General features: G+C 52.3%; 9 protein-coding genes; 5 read left to right on the top strand and 4 right to left on the bottom strand.

The window, feature by feature from the left end:
• Nucleotides 1–66: 66 nt before the first annotated feature.
• RCC_10404 (probable glutamate/leucine/phenylalanine/valine dehydrogenases) lies at nucleotides 67–1,812 on the top strand (the record flags this gene model as incomplete). XM_023775633.1 has 7 exons in its annotated part: nucleotides 67–109; nucleotides 187–367; nucleotides 435–529; nucleotides 592–879; nucleotides 936–1,439; nucleotides 1,497–1,690; nucleotides 1,741–1,812. The coding sequence occupies 7 exons, from the start codon at nucleotides 67–69 to the stop codon at nucleotides 1,810–1,812; spliced, it is 1,377 nt and encodes a 458-aa protein (XP_023631401.1).
• A 762-nt stretch (nucleotides 1,813–2,574) lies between these two features.
• RCC_10405 (uncharacterized protein) lies at nucleotides 2,575–3,366 on the top strand (the record flags this gene model as incomplete). The annotated part of the gene is made up of 1 exon (XM_023775634.1): nucleotides 2,575–3,366. One exon carries the CDS (start codon nucleotides 2,575–2,577, stop codon nucleotides 3,364–3,366), a length of 792 nt encoding a protein of 263 aa, XP_023631402.1.
• Nucleotides 3,367–3,490: 124 nt separating this feature from the next.
• Nucleotides 3,491–5,856, bottom strand: RCC_10406 (uncharacterized protein; the record flags this gene model as incomplete). XM_023775635.1 has 5 exons in its annotated part: nucleotides 3,491–4,327; nucleotides 4,385–5,098; nucleotides 5,224–5,266; nucleotides 5,319–5,374; nucleotides 5,422–5,856. The coding sequence occupies 5 exons, from the start codon at nucleotides 5,854–5,856 to the stop codon at nucleotides 3,491–3,493; spliced, it is 2,085 nt and encodes a 694-aa protein (XP_023631403.1).
• A 669-nt stretch (nucleotides 5,857–6,525) lies between these two features.
• On the top strand, nucleotides 6,526–7,154 carry RCC_10407 (uncharacterized protein; the record flags this gene model as incomplete). XM_023775636.1 has 3 exons in its annotated part: nucleotides 6,526–6,772; nucleotides 6,826–6,939; nucleotides 7,024–7,154. The coding sequence occupies 3 exons, from the start codon at nucleotides 6,526–6,528 to the stop codon at nucleotides 7,152–7,154; spliced, it is 492 nt and encodes a 163-aa protein (XP_023631404.1).
• A 916-nt stretch (nucleotides 7,155–8,070) lies between these two features.
• RCC_10408 (uncharacterized protein) lies at nucleotides 8,071–9,339 on the bottom strand (the record flags this gene model as incomplete). Its single annotated transcript, XM_023775637.1, has 1 exon — nucleotides 8,071–9,339. One exon carries the CDS (start codon nucleotides 9,337–9,339, stop codon nucleotides 8,071–8,073), a length of 1,269 nt encoding a protein of 422 aa, XP_023631405.1.
• Nucleotides 9,340–13,851: 4,512 nt separating this feature from the next.
• RCC_10409 (uncharacterized protein) lies at nucleotides 13,852–14,394 on the bottom strand (the record flags this gene model as incomplete). The annotated part of the gene is made up of 1 exon (XM_023775638.1): nucleotides 13,852–14,394. The coding sequence occupies one exon, from the start codon at nucleotides 14,392–14,394 to the stop codon at nucleotides 13,852–13,854; it is 543 nt and encodes a 180-aa protein (XP_023631406.1).
• A 379-nt stretch (nucleotides 14,395–14,773) lies between these two features.
• Nucleotides 14,774–16,183, top strand: RCC_10410 (probable argininosuccinate lyase; the record flags this gene model as incomplete). The annotated part of the gene is made up of 1 exon (XM_023775639.1): nucleotides 14,774–16,183. The coding sequence occupies one exon, from the start codon at nucleotides 14,774–14,776 to the stop codon at nucleotides 16,181–16,183; it is 1,410 nt and encodes a 469-aa protein (XP_023631407.1).
• Nucleotides 16,184–16,487: 304 nt separating this feature from the next.
• Nucleotides 16,488–17,624, bottom strand: RCC_10411 (related to para-hydroxybenzoate-polyprenyl transferase; the record flags this gene model as incomplete). The annotated part of the gene is made up of 1 exon (XM_023775640.1): nucleotides 16,488–17,624. One exon carries the CDS (start codon nucleotides 17,622–17,624, stop codon nucleotides 16,488–16,490), a length of 1,137 nt encoding a protein of 378 aa, XP_023631408.1.
• A 498-nt stretch (nucleotides 17,625–18,122) lies between these two features.
• On the top strand, nucleotides 18,123–22,055 carry RCC_10412 (related to JmjC domain protein; the record flags this gene model as incomplete). Its single annotated transcript, XM_023775641.1, has 1 exon — nucleotides 18,123–22,055. The coding sequence occupies one exon, from the start codon at nucleotides 18,123–18,125 to the stop codon at nucleotides 22,053–22,055; it is 3,933 nt and encodes a 1,310-aa protein (XP_023631409.1).
• Between the last annotated feature and the right edge of the window lie 214 nt (nucleotides 22,056–22,269).

Below are 22,269 nucleotides of genomic sequence, written 5' to 3' on the forward strand. Positions count from 1 at the left end.
CCTCCACTTCATATCGTTAGCCTCCACAACCACATACAGCACATCAAGAATTAGCAAGCAGCAATCATGTCGAACGTTTCTGAGCCGGAGTTTGAGCAGGCATACAAAGGTGAGTTGGAAAGCAGAGCTCAACGACAGCCAAAGGAGCTACCTTGTTGCTGGATTAGAATACTGACTCTATCCCAGAGCTGGCCTCTACCCTCGAGAACAGCTCTCTATTTGAGAAGAACCCCGAGTACAAGAAAGCCCTCGAAGTCGCAGCCATCCCCGAGCGTATCATCCAATTCCGTGTTACCTGGGAGAACGACAAGGGCGAATGCCAGGTGAACAGCGGATACCGTGTTCAATTCAACTCTGCATTAGGACCGTAAGTGCGATGAATACTCGTCAAGGACAACAACGTTCAGTGGACTTACTGTAGTCCCATCCTCCAGATACAAGGGCGGTCTGCGTTTCCACCCTTCTGTCAACCTCTCCATCCTCAAGTTCTTGGGCTTCGAGCAGATCTTCAAGAATGCTCTCACCGGCCGTAAGTGCTCGCGATACAAAAGCACCTGATTCTAGTTGAATTTGGGACTAATGACTACCTAGTCTCCATGGGCGGTGGCAAGGGTGGTGCTGACTTTGACCCCAAGGGCAAGTCTGATAACGAGATCCGCAAGTTCTGCGTGGCGTTTATGCGCGAATTGAACAAGCACATTGGCGCAGACACTGATGTACCAGCTGGTGACATTGGTGTCTCGCCACGTGAAATCGGCTGGATGTTTGGAACGTACCGTGCTGAGCGCAACAAGTGGGAGGGTGTCCTGACCGGCAAGGGCGGTGCATGGGGTGGCAGCTTGATCCGACCARAGGCTACCGGCTACGGTCTCATCTACTGTGAGTAGAAAGTAACGTGGGACTATTGCACATCGCAGCTGACATTGGACCCACAGACGTCCAGCACATGATCCAATACGCATCAGGTGGAAAGGAGTCCTTCGAAGGCAAGCGTGTTGCCATTTCCGGATCTGGCAACGTCGCCCAATATGCCGCTCTCAAGGCCATCGAACTCGGCGCTACCATCGTCTCTCTTTCCGACAGCAAGGGTGCCATCATCGCAAAGGATGACAAGGGCATCACGCCAGAGGTTGTCAACTACATCGCCGATCTCAAAGTCAAGAGAAAGGCGTTGACGGAGCTTTCGGAATCTGCAGAGTACAAGGACAAGTTTGATTACAAGGAGGGTGCCCGCCCTTGGGTCCACGTTGGCAAGGTCGACGTTGCTCTTCCTTGTGCGACCCAGAACGAAGTCTCAGGAGAGGAGGCTCAGGCTCTCGTCGACGCTGGTTGCCGCTTCACCGCCGAGGGCTCCAACATGGGCTCCACCCAAGATGCCATTGACGTTTTTGAGAAAGCACGCAAGGAGAAGAAGGGTGAGGCGATTTGGTATGGACCTGGTAAGTTGTGATGATTGTAGCGCAAACTCCTGTGCCCCGTGCTAATTATAAATCTAGGCAAGGCTGCCAACGCAGGAGGTGTTGCCGTCTCTGGTCTCGAGATGGCACAAAACTCTGCCCGCCTGAAGTGGACTTCTGATGAAGTGGATCAAAAATTGAAGGACATTATGGAAAACTGCTTCAAGAACTGCCTAGAGACGGCAAAGGAATACGTTCAAACTTCTGACGGAGAGCTGCCATCACTTGTTGCAGTAAGTTCACCTTTAGATGGCGAGATGAGTGGTGCTAACAGGTCTGACAGGGAGCCAACATTGCTGGGTTCAGCAAGGTTGCCGCTGCTATGCGTGATCAGGGTGACTGGTGGGCCAACTGAATTGGCGATTGGTGAGGAATTCCGCAAGTGGTAGCCGGTGCGCCTTCCATCTCAGGTATAGAGGATGGCAAGGATCTGACAGCACAGTGTCCAATGGGTCATGGCGTGATTTTCAGCGAGCAGCTCGAGCTTCAGCGTACATTCCGGTCGTTCGTACAGTATGAAATGAAATGAAACGAAATGAGGAGAAGGATAGAGATCCAAATTTTCCACCTCACACTCGACTGCGATCCTCTCTGCCGAAAGGACTAAGTTTGGCAGCTTTAGACGGTTGCGCAACTTCACTCGAGGGCCGGTCAAATTGAAGGTTGCCGCCCTGTAGCAGGCAAAAAGTGTCCTACAACAACGGCAGCACGATTAAGAAGACATCTCTGGGTAAGACATTCAATCCCCCGTATTTGACTCTTCGCAAGGCTGCTACTTTTGGTACTTGTAGCTACCGGCTCGTACGCGTTGTCGTTGATTCACCACAAGGAGAGGCGGAAATCTTCAATCTCAACGGCCCTTGGACAACCACGCATGTATGCGTGCATGCCTGATATTCTGCTTCATCAGATTTCGGTTCTTTGTCACGTCCCATTGATTTGGAAATTTGAGACATACATCATCATGCAGAGCCAGAATGCACTTCTTTTGTCTTGAAATATCATTCAAGCAAACGATGGCCAGGAAGAATGCCAATAAAGCAGACTAAGTCGCTTGCTGGCAATACAAACCAGACACCTGCATTATTGAACCACAATAAGACACACCAAACGGGACATGTCCAACACTGCCATGTCTTTTCAATCTCGCACGGAGCAACAACACGAACTCACCGACACGCCATTTCGATCCGAGATCTCCACCACGATGGCTGCTTCAACCTTTGGACTCGCTTTTGGCAGTCCCAAAGGAATGCCAATCGATCAGAGGAAAGCGAGCACAAGCACCGCCGACTGTATACCTCCGTCCACGCATACCACTTCAGGTGGAATCCATGGCTGGTTCCTCTATAACCCAAAAACGGAAAACTTTCACCAGTCTGCGATGGATGAGGAAAAGGAGGAAGAACAAGTCGCTGCTCAGACGTTGGTAGATGTATGCGAGGAGGCTTTGGATGATGCCTCCGAAATGACCTGTGGCTGTGAAGAAGAAGAAGAAGAAGAAGAAGAAGGGCCAGGCCTGTTGAGGAATTCCTTCTCATTCGTAGCGACTACGGACTTGCTCGAACACTCCCCAGCTGTATCCCCTTTCAGCGATGTGTATGGAGCATCAGATTCTCCTGCCTCAAGCACGATATCGCATACTGGCAGCGATGTAGAGGCTCTGAAAAGATCCTTATCTTTGGTTTGTGGATCGACGGGCACTTCTTTGTCTCCCTTTCCACTAAACGACCGCGGAACTTCGGGCTTGACTTTCTTTCCGCTGTTGTGTGAGAGTCACTTGAGCAGCCATAGAGGTTCGGTCATGGAGGCTGGAGTTGCACTAGATTCGAGGGTGTTTGGTGGAATTGGGACCGTGCAGAAAGGGCGGAAAGCCAATGTGCGAAAGCGTTACAGCTTTATGGAGTGATGTCCAGCTTTATCCTTCATCGAACGGGACAAGGCTTAGTGACATTAAAGGTTGTCGATTCCCTTGCAGATATCATTACATTGCTTGTAACACTTGCCCACCTGCACTCAACCAGATCCGCAATTCAAATCACCGATTTATCCAGCCTGATGTWTTGCTGCCCATTGCTTTGCATCTGTGGTTCGAAAGATGACCTCGTGGAATCATATTTTGTCTTCCCCCCAGCGAGCTCGTCACTTCTCCGTTTTGAGTCGACAAGAAGACTATGACTGCTCTTCATACTGCCATGCTTCAGAAAGCCCATGATAGAACCCCGTCGACGTGCTGTCTTAGCAGTGATATCTTCTTGACGGAAACGAACGTGGACTGAAGTATGTTCAGATGTCGCAGAGGACACGGAAAAGGTGCTCTCGTCTTCCACATGTACCCCACGACCACTGGCAAGCATATAGCACCTTTGCTCCTGTAGGGGAATGCCAAAGAACTTGGTCGGTGGAGTATAAGTAGAAGATCCCGAACTTGGGAGTGCCTGATGTGCAGGGTGAGCTCGCGGTCCCGGTGGACGATAGCTTCCGTAACCCGATTGCACAAGTCTTTGCTTTAGATCGTGAAGAATGACGAATGTTTTGTGGCGTAATGAGTCGGCAGCATCAACGAGCTGCGCGAAATCCACAGGTTTATGCTCGAGAAGCGCTTCATTTAGAAGATCCAAGAAGTCGCTACGCAAATGAGACACCACTTGCTCGAGAGAACGTATTGCCGTGAAATCTCCGTATTGAAAGGCCTCTCCAAAGCGTAGAGTCGCGCGATTCTTTTCCTTTTCGATCTCCGAAGGCGCCTCTTTGACAGATTCGGCGAGCAAGAGCATAATTGGGGCGTGAGAGAGGGCTGTATCGTCTTTGATTGCGTCAATCATTGAACCCGCATCTCGAAAAAGCCGTACGATGGAGTCGAGGCAGCCCTTTGGAGGTGAAGGGAAGGTAAGCGGTATGAATTCACGAAGATAGAGCAAACTCACGATGATGCCGTTTCGTGTCTCGCCAGACACTGCTGTTTCCCCTATCCCAGGATGGACTTGCGTCTCCCTGATTGAAGATGGCCGGTCATATGGTGAAAAACAAATCCGTGATAGTGATAGTGGTGATTGCAGAGCCAGACGTTCGAACGGTAAGCTTAAGATGTCACATGGACTTGTTTGTTCGGTTGCGCAAGTGTTCATATTTGAAATTCCCGGTATCTCTTTGGTCTTGGACCTGATCTCAGCCTGTGTCGATCTTGAACCAAATCGACGCTCGGATTCAGTGGATGGAGCATGACCATTGCTTTGAATCGCCGGCGGCGTGGACACTTCTCCCTTTGGGTCACGAGTTGAAGGTGATATGGCCTGGACCAGAGTAGGGATAGTTTTTGGGTCCTCCAGCAGATCATTGGAAAGCCACTTGATGTTATCCTKAGCCTCATGGTCAGCCCGTGGCCAGATATTAATATCAAACAGTTCCTTGTCGTCAGCAACCCGGTTGCCAATGCATCGTGTTTTGTATTGGATAACATCGCTAAAAGGTTTGCCCCGATGCTCTTTGCTGATGTGGTCGAGATAAAGCTCCATTCCATTGTAAACAATAGAAGCATCCCTATGGCCAAGATAAACACAAAATATACATTGGAAAGAGTACTTGGACTTCAACACCACTCGTTGAGGCACATGGCTTTTCGCAAGGAACGGCCAACGTAGCTGGAAGCTGTAGTTAGCTCGGATTGCAAGAGCCTCTTCGTACATCGGGGTGGAAGATTAAAAGCGCTCCGATGTGTCGAGAGCTACACGTTGTGACAGAGCAACGAGAACGCATTTTAACGAACCTTAATGCCCCTTTCCTCAAAGATGAACACCTTGTTCCATATGCTAGAGATGTGATTAGTCCGTTACAATCACAGGGACCGGCACCTTTACGCACAGAAACGGGCTTGAGCTGACAAAATTACTGCGAAAGTCGCACTTGGGTTCTCTACACTTGTTCGCATAAGCGGATGCCTTGAGATAATCTTTCAGATGCTTACCTTGAGATATTGAGCATGCCCAGGTTTTCTTGCAGCATTACGCGACCAGGCGTCAGCCTCGCTGCACCTTTTCATAGAGCCTTTTTGATCGCCGTTTTGTAGACTCCAAGCGCTCTTGCAGAAGCCGAGGAATTGATTGTCTGGGGTCGCGATCGGCACTTGAGCGATTGAAGGTGTAGTGGGAAGCTTGTCCGTCCCAGCGTATGAGTATCGTCTCACTGCTCCTACGTCTGACTTGTATGCTTCAACATTGTATGATGTCGGCTGTGAYGAGCTCGATGACGTTTTCGATGACAATCTCGCCGTCTCCATGTCGTTTGAATGTCGTGGGGGAGAAGATGACCTTTGGCGAACGAAAGCCGAGAGATTGTATGCACCACCAGGTCGGAACCAGTCGTCGTCTAGCGAGACCTGAGGTAATTGAGGTGCTGACATGAGAGAATAGGAGGTAGAGTTCTTGCTTGAAAGTGGTGTAGTTAGTTGGACAACAAGTAAAGACAAGGGTGGAGAGAGAAACTGACGACAACGACAGGAAGCTCTTTCAGGTCTTGGGTATGTGGGCAGGACTCAGCCAGCAAGGTAGCCACCATATTCCAAAGACCACTCGGCTGCACCGCCATTTGATGGCTGATGTCCACAAAGTTGCATCTCTACTCCCAAATGCACCGACTCACGGCCTGAATATCGAGTGTAACGCCTCAGTAGCCCACATTGGGTATGTGGGTACACCCGTGAGGTGCCGTCATGCATGCCGCCGCTTCGGAGGTGAAGTTTGAGTTCTTGAACGGTAGGGCTGAGAAACAGGCCGCAGATTAGATTTGGCTCTAACTCCACTCTGGGGTAGTGCAGCGGGTAGCCCCTTCCGCAGCTGGTCTTCCTCCCGTCTGGTTCTCTCAGCCCTGTAACAGTCAAACACCTTGAGTACTCATTCCAGTACTGCCACTCCTTGAAACCGACCGACCCACCACGCTCCTTTAGCAGATAGTCTCTCACTCTTTTGAGGCGCAAACATCTTCAGTCGACTTTATACCCGAACAAAAGACCGCCTCCCTTTCCGACAGATCCTCAACTATTCAGCCCATTCCGAATAATCTCGCCGATACGATGTTTTCCAAGCTCTCCGCTGTCTTTGCAGTTTTTGCGATCGCTGCGCAGGTCGCCTTCGCCTCGCCTCCAGCCTGCCTGATTGGCGCTGTCAACACCCAGGATAACCCTCATGACATTAAGGGTGTATGCAGCGGCGACGCGGCGAAGGAGGTCGCGAAATCGATTGGCGCCAACTGCGGCGATGCAAAGGACGACGCGACCAAGTGGTTCACTTCGGTCTGCAAAGATGCTGGTGTGACCGTTTGTATGTTCACTTGTCGCGCGGGGGACCCTAGAATCATACTGATAACCTGTTAGCTATGTCTTCCTCGGAGTCGACCACCAAGTCCTCCTCCAAGTCATCTTCGACCGAGTCCTCAGACTCTTCCTCAACAATGTCATCCGGACCGACCACTACTGGCGACAGCACAGGTACAATCAACGCTTTTTACCCAAGTGGGACAGGAGCCTCTTCAGGCTTCCATACAGGCATAACTAATCAAACTTCTTGGGCAGCTTCGGCCAGTGTTGCACCAACTGCGACTGGCAGCGACTCACCTGACTCTACAGGTATGGCTTCGCGCGTGGGAATGGACATGCTTGGTTTGGCAGCTGTGGGTATCTTCGGAGCTATGATTGTGCTGTAAAAGTGTCACGGCATCTGGTAAAGGACAATACGCGGTTCCACCTGAATCTGTCTCGTCGGTGCACGATTTGACTGGATCTATTCTTCTGGAATGGCTTTATTGGGACTTCATCGGAACCTTTCTTGAATCAGGCGCTGTACTTTGTGATCCTTTCCAGAGACTGCGGTATTGAACGTGTTAGCGGCGCATGTGCAAACTCGAACCATCGGACGAGATACGCCTTGAAGGCACTCGTCTCGAACATCATAATAATCATGTATTTTCTGTGCGAAGGATTTCATTTCTATGATTCCTAGGGGAGCGATGCGAGCTCGTAAGGTAGATGGCAATCCTATCGCCTCTCGCACTAACAGGCGCTTATTCTCATGCTAGACCACAGCAGGGCGCTTCCCTATTCACATTAGAGAGACGGGAGAGACTCGAAGGGTAGAGCCCTGGTAGCGCAAGTGGCGCTGGCGTTCCATCGAGACAAACTTCTTCATACAACATAGTGAATATGAGTAGTTTCGAACTGGAATTTCAGTGTGAACGGTTACTCCTACAGTCTGACCACGCCGGGCTGCCTCTACGCTGAGCCTACCTTACTCACAAAGATGTTCCGGAAGTGTCTTCATCTGCTATGGGACCAAGAGGTGCTCTGTGCCGACCAAACGTCGGCGCAGATAGAGTGTCCACGAGTCAATGTTAAAGGAGTGCATCCAGACGAGGCTCCATACTGTGGCTGATGACCACCCCCACTGCTCCTACATGCTGTAAACAGAATGTATACTCAATGATAGTATCGATTCCTGGGGTATCGTGCTGAGAATACAATACAGTAGCGCCCCCGCCATTCTTTCTCTGTCGCCCGTCAGGCCTCCTTAATTCCATTCAAAGGAGACCACGATCTCGCTGTCCTCGTGGCACAGCACCAATTCTACTCCTGCTGTCGCGAAGCTACTGGATTACCAATGCTGCCATTGATACTACCATTGCGACCGTGGTCGGCAGTCGCGAGCTGGCTTCGTGCATCAACACTTCTCAGACTGGCGACATCATGCGTCGACCTCGCATCATATAGACTCCTCGAATCTATACCTCCGATACTCCGCGCGTCGTCGTTCTTCTGTAGATTGGTGATGGAACGGAGTGATTTGGCATCTCCTGGCTGCTTGTTGGCATAATACGAGTTCCTCTCGCTTACCAAGGCGGGCGACGAGACGCCGCCTGCATCCCGTTCGCGCATCAAACCAGAAGAGGAGTAGATGCTCGTACGCTCGGCCGAGGCAGTGTGCATGCCGCTCGTGGAGTAGCGCTCAGAATTGGCATTGTTACCACTCAGCACGCTTAAAGGAAGCGACTCGCGGCTGCCGCCGAAGACTGAGCTTGGTGCCATCGCACGTACCGAGGCATCAGTATCCATGCTGCGACGGCGGCGCTTTGAAGACGAAGCAAGCGTCAAAATGCTGGCATTATCAGTGAGGAGGTTGTTGGCAACGGCAGAGTTGTATGTAGCAGGAGAATTGGTCGAATTGCTATCACCACCATGAAGATGTCGAGGGATGGCCGATGCAGTTCCTGTTGCCAGCTGTCCTGGCGTGACGGGATACTGATGGCTAAAGGAACTGCCCATGGGTTGACTCTGAAGGGTGTGGTTCGAGGGCCCGTTGACTGGGTTGGGCACATTGCTCGACTGGATTGTCGTAAGGGTGGTGGCCAGCGAGCGTTGGCTATGGTTCGGTGAGCTGAAGGTGCTACCTGCCCCAGCACCATCCATGCTGCTCAGAGCGCCGGCGCCCGTGTTTGTCGTTGCGGCTTTGCTGTGTCCCGCATCGCTATGTACCGTCTCGGCATTGGTGGCGAGGGTGGGCGCACCGCTTTTGTTGCTGTGACTAGGCCCCTCCTGATCGTTGCTATTCCGATCAGCCAGCGACGAGTACGAGGTGGTATCGTGTGGTGGGCGGGGCGAGTCGGATGGTGAATGCGACTGCGGCTGCTGGACCAAGTGGCCGGACTCGGGGTAGGGATTATTCTTGCCGGCGCTGTTCTTCTTGCCTTTTACAGCACCATTCGCTTTCTTGTTACCAGCCTTTTCCTCCTTCTTCYCCTTGTCCTCGCCGCCCTTGAAGTGTGCAAATCGCTTTACTAAATTCGCGAACGGACGTCGACGGCTCTGCGGCCTACCAGCGACTTCGGTAGCGGCCATGAGCAGGTAGGTGATGTGCTATTGCGAGCGCTGGCTTGACGGCGAAGAGTGATGATGACAGTAATGCAATCAGCTATCGTAGAATCGAAGAGCTGCGTTTGCGGCGTCTGCCGGGAGGTGAGACCGGAAGTCGGGGACTAATTCGGTCTGTATGACCAAGCAAGGCAACCGTTGACGATAAGTGTCGCGGGATTAGAGACAGCTTCGAGTACTTGGTAGGCAGCGTTTGTATGGAGAGAGCTGTACGGAGAGAGCTTCAAGGAGGGCAAGTAAAGCAAAGCAAGCGAACGACGAGTGATGCGTCCCTCGCATTGGCCAGCGAATGATCTACGCGTCTCCACGTGGCAGTGGCCAGCGCCAAGCGTCACCAAAGGTTGGCTTCCCGAATCACCTGATGCTCCGCACGTACATTACACCTGCCTAAGAAGTACCTTTACTATGTCACTTTCACCTCAAACATGACAATGCCAACTGCCAAGCCACTAACGGATGCGAAGCCGTGTTGTACTTACCTCCAAATGCTTATGCACGAGGTGATACACGTACATCAAAGGTACTTGGAACGCCAGAACCGCTGAAGCTGCACTCTTTGTGGCCTCTCGGAAGTCCACGAATGCGCATGCACAGAAGCGCCATGATCACACACATCTGGAGGCACACCAGGACCAACAGGAAGGGCAGACCACGATGACAGATGATCTACAACGAGCTTTCACACACAGCAACATGCAGTCAAGTAAGCCCAAGCGAATCTTGCCTCTGAGCGCAGAAGCCATTGCCCAGATTCACTCCTCCAAACACATCACATCTCTTCAAGGGGTCACTTTTGCACTCCTAGAAAACTGTCTGGATGCTGGAGCAAGCCGTGTAAATATCTCTGTCGATTGGAGACGAGGAAACGTCACTGTTGACGATAATGGCATCGGTATTCCACTCGCAGAATTCGACGAAGATGGTGGCTTGGGTAAGCTTTACTGCACATCTAAACGGTCCTTGGATGGCATCCAATCTAGCAAAACACATGGACACTCTGGAACATTCCTGGCTGAGCTTGCTGCTATGTCACTGTTGAGTATCAGTTCAGTTCACACCCAGACTCGAAGCACTGCTGCGGTGTTAACCCTGCACCATGGCAAGGTCATCACTCGTCGACTGCCCGATATTGTAACACACCCGGGCAATGTCAGCCGGATATCAGGCACGAATGTCTCTGTACGAGATCTCTTTGGAAACATGCCTGTGCGCATCAAGCAGCGAGCCTTTGCTGGCCAGGCGAGCTACGAAGACGATAAGTCATGGTTCGAGCTGAAGCGTGGCGTCGTAGCTCTTCTACTTGCGTGGCCGAAGCCTTGTTCCGTCAAGCTGCGTGATATTAATGCTGATCATAAAGCCATGTCCATCGCTGGTCATCAACCCGGCGCCCCAAGCGCGCTGACAGTGAAAAGTCTGCATCAACTTGCTGGGAGGAATGTCAGTTCTGACCTTCGCGATGCTTTGCCACTCTTGTTTCAGTCAGGCTTTGCACCTCCCGATTCACGAAGTAAATGGGTGCCACTCTCCGCATCGACCTCCTCCATTTCTCTCAAGGGGGTCATATGTCTCGAGCCGGCGCCTACCAAGCAAAGTCAATTTATTTCCCTTGGGATCACTCCATGCAGTGCGACAACGCCTTCAAACGAACTCTACGACGTTGTGTCAAAAACATTTTCAAATAGTAGTTTTGGAGCCTGTCAAGAATCTTTCGACGTGGCTGCCGGCGAAATTGGCAGAAAAAGGTCTGCAACTACTCCTACAGGGAAGCAGTTGCAAGCAAAGAAAGGAGTCGATCGTTTTCCGATGTACTGCATACAGCTAAAGTTCAAGGAGATTAGCTATGCTTCAGTGCCAGACGTTGAGTGTCTCTGTGACTCTTCTCTGAAATCTGCCGTGGAAATCCTTGAAGCTGCTCTGACGACTTGGCTGGAAAGCAACCATTTCCGACCGAGGAAGAGGCGACGGAGGAGAAATGAGGAGCAGGAATCTAACCCCGGACTTGTTGGGCACCTTTCTGATAAGCCATTGGCCGTTGGAGTCGATCGAGCGGATGTCACTCCACGAGTCGATAGACGAAGGAACGATCTCGGGCTCTCCACTAAGCCAGCGTCACAGGACATGACATTTGAACCGAGTCTGAGCATCAATGCGGCAGATTTGAGTTCCTTGAGCAAGATACGATTTGGCAGCACGAGTGATAGACCTCAAAGTGCGTTACATCACACAACTCGATGCGAAGATGATACAGAGGTTCCAAGAGCAAGATCTGCCGAGCCTGCTCAGTTATCTGGAACAATTCTTCCAATGACCGTCAAGAAGCAGCGAAGGCTACAAGCTGTAAGCATCGAGGCAGGAGAGCTGGGAGGTATTAGCAGGGAGCATGACTTCGCCTCACGGCTCCCCAAGCCGGCCGTCGCTGGGAGTCGGAATAAGGAAGATACCTCCAGCGATTGCTTTGGAAGCATCAATGACGATTCACTGCTGGAGGCTGAACACGCCGGCCGCCGGGAAAAATCCAAACAGGCACATGTCGAAATCGAATTGAATGACTGCAATACCTCCTGGACGGATCCCGTCAGCAAACAAGTCTTTCGGGTCAATTCACGCACGGGTGTTGTGCTTCCTCTGATTGATGAGCCGGAATCAACAAGAAAACTTGCTGCAATTGATGTCACGCTGTCATCGAAGGGCAAGCCTCTGAGCCTCTCCCGGCGAAGCGCCATGACAGGGAAAGATGATGCAGAGAGACCAGCAACCGCGGACAGCACTCCATGGCTACCGGGGTTTCTGAAGCAGTGGATCAATCCGGTCTTCGCTAGACAGAAAGAGGAGGCTATTCCTATGGCTTCGGCAAGCGGGCCAGGTCCCTTGGAGTTTGATGTGAATGGTAAATGCTGCTCGCACATCCATCTCGAGTTGCAACTGAGCAACAATAGCACTGCAACAACACTGACCAAGACTGCGTTGAGGAAAGCAGAGGTCATTGCCCAGGTGGACACGAAGTTCATCCTTTGTAAAATGCCCGCCACACCACCCACCAGCATGCCGAAGGAGCAAAGGACCCTTATCCTCATCGACCAACATGCTGCTTCCGAACGTATCATGCTCGAGAATCTGCTAGCAGAATTCTGTACTCCGTCTGACGAGAATCCCACTTCAATTCAGACGACCTGCCTACGCAATGGAACTGCTCGCGCTCAGCCCCTGGTCGTGGAAGTCTCCGCAAAGGAGGTCGATCTCTTTGCTCACTATCGTACCCACTTTGCGAGATGGGGAGTACTCTACGATACTGTCAGTGCGGAAAGGACCGGATTTGCTCAGGGAAGAGACGAGATGAAGGAGTCAAGAATCCGAGTCACCCACCTTCCCAGGCCTGTAGCAGAGCGTTGCGCGAACTTTCCGTCTCTGGCCATAGACATGTTGAGGAGTGAGGTATGGGCGCTAGAAGACGGCAGWCGAAAAGCGGCCAAGGATGTCCAAATGCCTGCTTGTGGAGAAAATGGTAGAGACCAGCCCTTCTGGCTCTCTCTGCTTTCGGCTATACCGCCGTCTCTGCTGGCGTTATTGCAGTCTCGCTCCTGTCGATCAGCAATCATGTTCAACGACGTGCTATCTCGAGAGCAGTGTGTAAAACTGGTGGAGCAGCTTGGGGAGTGCGTGTTTCCATTTGTGTGTGCGCACGGGAGGGTGAGTATGGTTCCACTGGGCAATATAGGCGTGGCAAGTGTAGATTCTGGGCGCGAGGTGCAAAGATCTGAGGGACAAGCGATGGGCAGTTGGCTAAGGTCGTTGGGAACGATGTAGATCGACGTCAGTCCAGATAGCTTGCAATGCGAGTGTGCAGAAAACACGAATTTCGCCTGCTACAGGCAGTCCGACAACTATTGATTTCACCGGCCCTCGCCCGTAAGCGTCCTCTGTAGGCGAAGCTGCTCAAAACTGCTTGACGACCCTGCCTTCTCTGCTGTCAGACTCGATTCAAACTAGGCCATCGGTGAAGAAGTGGACAGTTCGAGTTCTGTAACTTTCGGTATGGTATGTCCTATTAGAGCCATCGGCATGAGAAGATTATCAACAAAAGAACGCCCTTAACCGCCCTCTCCATTATATAGCGGGCCACTCTGCTAGTATTAGAGGTTCTAGCAGCTCCAAAATTGTCGATTTCGCAGAGAGCAGGGCCTCAAGACGTGACAAGCACGACTGAGGGCGTCTTGTCTCGATGAAGGATCCTCACAAGGCGTTGAAGCCATTTCTGAAGGTTATGCGATTGGCAGTGAAGGCAGTGAAGGCAGTGAAGATCAAAGTGTCAGAGCATGAATACCTTACAAGAAGTTGACGGAGCCTGCCTATAACATGTCGAGGCTTGTAAAGGAACTGCAACGGCTGAGAATTGAATGAGGTTGACAGTGAAGTAGTGGCAGAGCATTGCATCGCCAAAAGATCTCTTGGAAAGATCACAACTCACACTCTCCATTGTCCTCACAGGTCCTTGGGAACGCTTGGAAACGCGTTTGGATTCCGGAGACGCTCTTGCGTCCTCTTCGCCGCTTGAGCATTGTGCTTGCGCTGCAGTCGCATGTTGTAGAACTGCTTGTGTAGCTCAAATATTCTGGGGCCATCGACAGTGGGCTTCTCCGTCTGCTTTTTCCCCTCAAGAGCCTTTAACTTTTCATCCTGTTCCTTCTCCAACTTTTCGACATCATCATCTTTCTTGTCCTTCTTCTCTTCGTCGTCTTTCTTGCCATCCTTCTTCTTTTTCTTCGCCTTCATCTTCTCCTCGTATTCCTTCTTCACAGCTGCAATCTCCTTCTCGATGGCCTCTTCGCGACGGCGCTTCTCCAGGTCCTCGGCATCTTTTGCTATGGCAAATTTGGCGTCCTGTAGATGGCCCGGACAGATGTTGAACCAGTCATCCTGAGCCTCCGTGATCAGAACAGTGGAGGTCGGTTTGTAGCATATCCAGCAGGCCTTGGCGGCGCTCTCTGCCGTCATGCGGCGGAGATACAGGTTCTTGGATGCCATCTCGCACTCTCTGATGCATTACCTCCTTGTAGCACTGAGGTCGGGAATAAGGGTGGAGTCAGTAGACCGATTGAGGTCCGTCCCTAGACTGTCCGRGCCGTGTCGAAGTGCTGCGCTATCGCTATCGGGGCGTGATGGGCGGAGAGCGGTCCGCTCGGAGCGCTAGGCCTGCAGGGATGCAAGGTACCCCGGCATGGTATGATGACTTACTTACCTAACTTTTTTCTTGACTCTTTCCGGACGTTACTCTTGCAGTTCATTTATTGCAATTCTACCAGCATAACATCACCATTCTCTGCTGCTTGTTGGGGAATTCAACGCAAATCCGAGCAATTTACGACCCGCACACTCTTCAAGAAAACTTTGCCAGCTCATTGCAATGCCTGAAAACGCTCCCGCTGCCGGGAAACTATGGGGTGGCCGATTCACTGGCGGCACGGATCCTATAATGGTTCAGTACAACGAGTCCATTTACTTCGACCGGGCCTTCTACTCTCAAGACATTCGTGGCAGTGTGGCGTATGCCAGAGCAAACAAGAACGGTGGTTTGCTCACCGACCACGAATTCGCTGAGATCGAGCGAGGTTTCCAACTGGTCCTGAAGGAATGGGAGCAGGGCAAATTCGAGATTCAACCAGGCATTGACGAAGACATTCACACTGCCAACGAGAGACGACTTGGCGAGATCATTGGCAAAGATATCGCCGGCAAACTTCACACTGGACGCAGCCGCAACGACCAGGTCGCTACTGATATGCGTCTCTGGCTGCGAGACCAGCTCGACACACTCGAAGAATACCTTGTGGCCTTCCTCAAAGTGATTGCTGCTCGTGCCGAAAAGGACATTGAGCATGTCATGCCCGGCTACACCCATCTCCAACGCGCTCAGCCAATTCGCTGGAGCCATTGGATGCTCATGTACGGCTCTTTCTTTGCCTCTGATCTGCAGAGGCTTCGTGAGGTCAAGGCGCGTGTCAATAGAAGTCCACTAGGCTGCGGTGCTCTCGCTGGTAACCCCTTCAACATTGATAGGGATGCCATCGCCAAGGAGCTGGGCTTCGATGGTCTGATCATGAACTCGATGGCTGGCGTCGGTGATCGTGACTTCGTGGTCGAGACCATGCAATGGGGCACCATGGTGATGACTCACATGTCTCGCTGGGCTGAGGATCTCATCATCTACTCCACTGGAGAGTTTGCATTCGTGAAGTTGGCAGACACGTACTCCAMTGGATCATCGCTCATGCCACAGAAGAAGAACCCCGACTCGCTTGAGCTGATCCGCGGCAAGTCCGGTCGCGCTTTCGGCCAAATGGCAGGCCTCATGATGAGTGTCAAGGGCATCCCATCGACATACAACAAGGACCTACAGGAGTCGGTCGAGCCTATGCTAGATCACGTCAAGACTGTTGGCGACAGTATTCAAATCGCAACTGGTGTGCTTTCAACCTTGGCGATCAACCCAGAGAACATGATCAAGTCCCTCTCGCCTGACATGCTAGCTACCGACCTGGCAGACTATCTTGTCCGCAAAGGAGTGCCATTCCGTGAGACTCATCACATCTCTGGTCGTGTTGTGGCGCTGTCGGAGAAAGAGGACAAGCCAATGGACACTTTGACTTTTGAGCAGCTGCAGAGTGTTGACAGTCGCTTTGAAAAGGACATTCTCAAGGTCTTCGACTACCAGAAGAGTGTTGAGATGCGCTCTGCAAAGGGAGGCACAAGCCGTAGCGCAGTGATGGAACAGATCGAGGCGCTCAAAAAGGTCCTCGATGGGCACAACATTTGAGCACAACATCTGATGAGTTGTTGGATGTAATGATTGAGATGACCGAATGCAACTCGCTTCAAGGTCTGACCACGGCTAAACGAAGATCAGTAAGCAGTACCACATCGTCATACGACTCTACCCGTGCCGTGCCTGTTGGAGACGCGGTGTTGTCCTTGAAAGGCATTGCCCTTCACAAGAGAATGGACTGATCCTTATTCAACCTCACCTCGTCGCCCTTTACGTGTAAATGTCGTGATGCTATGGACMTTCGCCAGGCCATAATCCGTTCTGCCCCAATTGTGACTTGCAACATTGTGACATATCATGCGGTTACCTCTCCTGCCTTCTCTTCCTCATTATACATCCTCACAAGATACTCCCCACCCATCCCAACGGCAATCGCTCCGCCCGTAAACCATGCGCCCTTTTTGAACCACCCGGCACAGTCCTCGACGCTTCCCAAGTCCACCTTGGTTATCATGTATCCCAACGAAGCCGCCGCACCCCCACATGTTCCTATGAAGTAGGCTGGCCCTGCACCGACTGCAACACCTGCTCCAGCTAGCAATGCAACCTGCACCCCAGCCACTGTGCTAAGGAAGGCCTTTGGACTCTTGGCTTGCGCCTGTGCAATGCTTTTGATCCCCACCTTTGCATCATCCTTGATATCCTGAAAGGCATAGATCATGTCATAGACGATAGTCCACGCCACACAGCTTCCGTACAGACATGCAGCGGCTGCTAGAGCATGCATGTCCGTCAAGAGATCCATACCAAGGGCTGGGAACCCCATGAAGGCACCCCAGGAAAAGGTCAATCCAAGGACAGCCTGTGGATACTGCGTTACGCGTTTCGCGAGCGGATAAAGTCCTACAAAAACCAAGCTAGGAACGCCGTAGTATAGGCACTGATTGGGGAATTGAAGGAGCAGCCCCAGTCCGGCAAAAAGCTGTGCACCGAGGAAGGATACAGCAGCAAAGGGAGTCACCGCACGACGGGCAAGAGGCCGATGACGGGTTCGGGCGACGTGTGGATCGAGATTCCGGTCCCAAAGATCGTTAACAGTGCATCCTGCACCTCGCATAATGAGAGCACCAGTTGCGAAGAGGGCCGTTGTTGAAAAAACGGTTGCCGGCGAGGAGTGGCTAAGCGGCGCGGCGAGGAGAGTGCTGAAGAGGCACGGTAGAAAGAGATACGCCGTTCCTGCGGGCTTGTCTAGACGGGCTAGTTCGGCGTAGGGAACCCACGATGAGGGCAGAACCGAGAGTATCCCGGTGGTCGGAGGGGAGTAGAGCTCGTCGTGAGTTGTGGATGTCGTCGTTGTTCGTCGAGCGTGGGTCGGAATCGTTCGTCGGAATCGAGAGGCGGCTAGTTGGTGTTGAAGCTGGRGGGAAGTTCGCGAGAAGGAGGAGGTTGATCGCGGGACGAGCGAGGAGAAGCGCAAAGGAGAAGTGATCATATTGATTGATACTGCGACCTACCTTGTTGTTTTAGATTATCGCTCTACGTGGAAGATGTCGTGGATAAGTACTAACCAGATTAGATGAGTGATGTGAGGGTGCGAATGGAAAGTTTGGCCGCACTTTCCTCCGCGATCCAAATCCCAAGCGCGTCGTCGATCATTCGAGCTCTACCGTAGTTCCAATTCCACCTCGTCCCTCAATCCACAACCTCCATCTCCATCCGCACTGCCACCACGCCCACGCGATAGCGCCTGACATTCGACGGCCTGTACGCGTTCGTCAGATTTGCCTGGACTAAACGACCTCCCACTTCTGCGCCCTTTCTGCGACTGCCGCCTGCAACATCCGCGGTCCCGGCGCAAGTGAAGTGAAGTAAAGCAAAATCAACAACATCGACATTGAAACCGATACCGAACATCCGACCCCGAATTTCCACAGCCCAAAACATTCGCCAGTTGCTTCAGGTCATGTACTACACCCACTGAGCGGTCACAATGCCAGCTCAGCGTCCCCGCGCGAGCTTCGAGCCCATTGCTCCCACCTTTGATCTCAAGGAGCTGGTGGAAAAGACCGCCAACTTCAGCTATGCCGACCGGATTAGCTGTGACACAATTGAGCAGCAGGGACTGGTTGCGTTCGAAAAACTCATTACAATGCAGGTCATTGTCGGAGGCAAGCCACTGGTGATTGATGGCTTCGATGATCTCCTAGATCCGTGGACATTCACCCCGAAATGGTTGCGTGATAACTGCGGGGAGAAGGTGGAGAATGCGCGGAACCTCACGGCCAAGGAGAATCTTCCGCTGTCCATGGGCCACTACCTCAAGAACATGGGTCTGTTGACAAACCAGTTCTTCGACAAGCCGGGCGCATACCGTGAAAAGGGCAGACAGAGAGTGTATCTGAAGGATATCGACTGTCCAGCGGTTTGGTGGGATAAGCTAAAGGACCACATCCCTGGCAGTGTTTCCTACCTGAATGATAGTACGGGTGAACCAGGTGGGCCTGGTGCTATCCCAGATCCGACGAGCAACATTCCTGGTCGGAGACTAGGACGAGGTATTGCCAGAGCTGGGGACCTGATGAGTTCTCTTCCACCAGACATGCGTGCGGAGAATTTGCAATGCTACATTGGCCACGAGGGGACGTACACGCCTGCTCATCGCGAGATGTGCGCATCACTCGGTCAGAATATCATGGTAGAAGCAAGCGGTACTGTCTCCGACGATGGGAGAGCAGAAAAGCCAGGGTCTTCTATCTGGTTCATGACCGAGTCCAAGGACCGCCACATGGTTTCCGAATACTTTCTCTCCGTCCTAGGACACGATATCGAAGTTGAAAATCACTTCGCACAGGTCGTCGCCTGGAAAAAGGCTCCCTTTAGCGTGTACATCGTGGAGCAACGCCCAGGGGATTTCATATTGATCCCACCTCTTGCTCCACACCAAGTCTGGAATCGTGGAACACGCACGATGAAGGTAGCTTGGAATCGAACTACTGTGGAGACACTGGAAATGGCTTTGAACGAGGCTCTGCCACGCAGCCGCATTGTGTGTCGAGATGAACAGTACAAGAACAAAGCGATTGTCTACTACACTTTACAGAAATATGCCTCGCTACTCACACTCGCCCAAACGCAAGCAAAACGCATCCCTGGCGATGCAGCATCTCGCCACCTCTACTCTGGCAAAATCAAGCAGCTCATCAAGGATTTCAAGCGTCTGTTCAACATGTACAAGCAGATCATGCTCTCGGAATCTTTCCATCCTGACGATCGCGAAGCGATAAAGGCTGAATACGTTCCATACGACTCCAACGTCACTTGCGCCTATTGCAGAGGCAACATATTTAACCGATTCCTCACATGTGGCCATTGCAAAGACCTGCTTGGCCATGACACAGACGAGGGCGATCCTTACGACGTGTGCATGGACTGTTATGCAATGGGCCGCTCATGCGCCTGTATAAGCGGCCTGAAGTGGGTGGAACAGTTTCGGTGGAAGGAATTGACTAACAAATACGACGCATGGCGCAGAATCATCTTGGAGCTAGACGGCGGTCAGACTGACAAAACCCCTCTTCCGCTGCTAGAAGAAAGGCGGCGATTGACCAAGAAGACGCTTGCAGAAGTGTGCAAGGATCAGTTGAAGCGACGTCCTTTCAAAGATGTCAAGAAACCCGAATCGAAAAGCGACGACGAGTCAGACGAGGAGATCATTGTCGGGGACGACGGCCAGGTCAAGAAGATTTTGAAGAAGAAGAGCAAGACGTTTCTGAAGAACAACCTACCGTGTCACGTGTGCTGCCACAGGCACCCAGTCTGGAAAATGGCAAAGTGCACGACTTGTGAGCGCTCTTGGTGCTATGGATCGCTCTTCCGTGGTTGGGACAAAATGCCTTTGCAAATCATGGAGGACCCAGACTGGACCTGCCCGCATTGTTTGGGTATATGCTTCGCAGGCGCGTGTAAGAAAGAGGGAAAGATGAAGACGTACGAACCGAAGGGGACTCTTCTTGGGCACGACACCAAAAAGGTTGCTGATGCACGAAGTGTGGAAGCACTGGTCGATTTCAGCGTTTCGAATCTGAATTGGCTGAAGGACGATTTACCTGAGAAGGGCAGCGAGTCTCGGAGGCTGCAGCGCGCGAGGGCAGAAGCGGAGAAGAACAAGGGATCTGGTGCGATTGACGATGACGATGATAGCGCTGCCGTGGATGTGACACAAGTCGAGATGGAGTATTCGCCGAACGCAACTCCAATCGACCCTGCTCTGATGAGTGGTGCGCTTCCTGAAGATGAGGAGACACGGCTTGCACATCAGCTCCGGCTTGCAAACGCAGCACTTCTCCCGCCTCCTGCAGCTATGGTCGCAGGTGCTGCACCAGATGGCTACGCACCTCTCCCCGCCGCCGGTTACTCTGGCTTTGCTCCTACAGCGTCCATGTACCCCCAGCCTGACGATGGGTCGTCCAACTACGTCTATCCTGGTCAGCACGAGGAGAGCCCAAGCGGCGACAACATGGACTCTTTGCGACCTTTCAAGAAGCGGCAACGTAGCGGCCATGAAGCTGCAGGTGATGATGATTTTGACGGTGACATCTCTATGCAAAAGGCACCCAAGCAAAAGAAACCTCGTCTTATGCAAGCCGGCTTCCGCTCGTTTGATCTCGCAGAGAATGCAACTGGCCCTTCTGCTAGTAAGGCCAAGAATGAAGCTCAGCGGCAGTTTGAGAAGGAAAAGGAGAGGAAGGCCTTGGAGAAAGCCAAAGCCGACGGAAGATTCATCATCCTACAGGCTGCAATCAAAGGCAAACATCGGCATGTAGTGCTCCGGGTCCCTGGAGCCAGACTCGCTCAATTACTAGCTGTGCAAGCKGCAAAGGCTGCAATACATGGAGATGATATTGACGCTGAGCACGAGCATGAGCACGACGATACAACGATAGCTCCGCTTCCAGGACCTACGGTACACTTTGCTCAGGGTGACGCTGACGAGCAAGATGCAGGGTCGCTTCTGAAAAGCGATATTGCCCCCAAGAAGACCCCGAGCACGATTCGCGAGGAGCGAGAGCGCAAGATGCGAGACGGTATAGTGCTTACAGGCAACACGAAAAAGGCGCTCGTCCCTGTTGAGAAGGATGAAACGTATGGATATCGGCCCCGGGAGAAGCAGAATGGCAAGTGGGTCGCTATAAAAGAGGTGGAGCCCACGGCTGCAAGTGCCAAAGGCAAACGCAATCGAGAAAGCAGAGGTGGACACGTGGAATATGAAGAGATTGACATTGGTAGCGACGACGATGGCAGCGGGGTTGAAGAGAGGGATGGGTTCAACGCCATCAATGGTGGACGCAGTCGCGCAAGTGGTAGCAACAGCAGAAGGAGTTTACCCGGATACCTCAACGATCGCACTTATGATGGACCAGATCAGCTGCCAGATACTTTTCGCGATGGCGATGTCCACGGTAGCAGAGCCGGCCGGCCGAAAAAGAAGCGCACTAGTGATACCGCGCACATGGAGGCTGCGATGAGACTTACCGAGGCAGCCCTCACGAGTCCGGAGCCCGCTGTTGCTGCAAAGAGTGCGAAGCCGAATGGCGCGAGGACCTCTTCATTTGGAGGCAAGCAACCGAGTATGCGGCCCAGCAATGGAAGTGGGAACGCTCCTATCGAACTTTCAGACGGGAATCCATCGTCTAGCGATGATGAGGAGGCTGCTCCCACGCCTGCTCCTGCGCCTGCCTCCGCTCCCAAGATCAATAAATCATCGGGACCTAGCGCTGCTCAGCGAGCGCAAGCTGAAATGGACGAGGCCAACCGTCTGGCGAAGTTGCAAGCATTTGCGATGGTCGACGGCGGCGATGACCTATTCGATGAAAGCGACGATGACGGAGAGGAGGAGATTCCTGCCCGAAAGGTGCAGATTTGAGACATCGCAAGGCTTGAAGGTTGACAGGGTGAACCTGCAGAGCCCAAGAAGCAGYGTCTAGATATCTAGCGTAGCTGCTGTGAAGTCCACCCAGGCCCGTACTACAGCAGGTGTTCAGCCGGATCACAAGTTTTTGTAAGACTTACGAGCAGAGGCAGGACGATCATCGGCAAGTTTTCGATCCTGGGTTCGAGCGCAGAGAGCGAATAATAAG

Source organism: Ramularia collo-cygni (assembly GCF_900074925.1).
Source record: "Ramularia collo-cygni strain URUG2 genome assembly, contig: RCC_scaffold22, whole genome shotgun sequence".
In the NCBI taxonomy this organism is placed as follows: domain Eukaryota; kingdom Fungi; phylum Ascomycota; class Dothideomycetes; order Mycosphaerellales; family Mycosphaerellaceae; genus Ramularia; species Ramularia collo-cygni.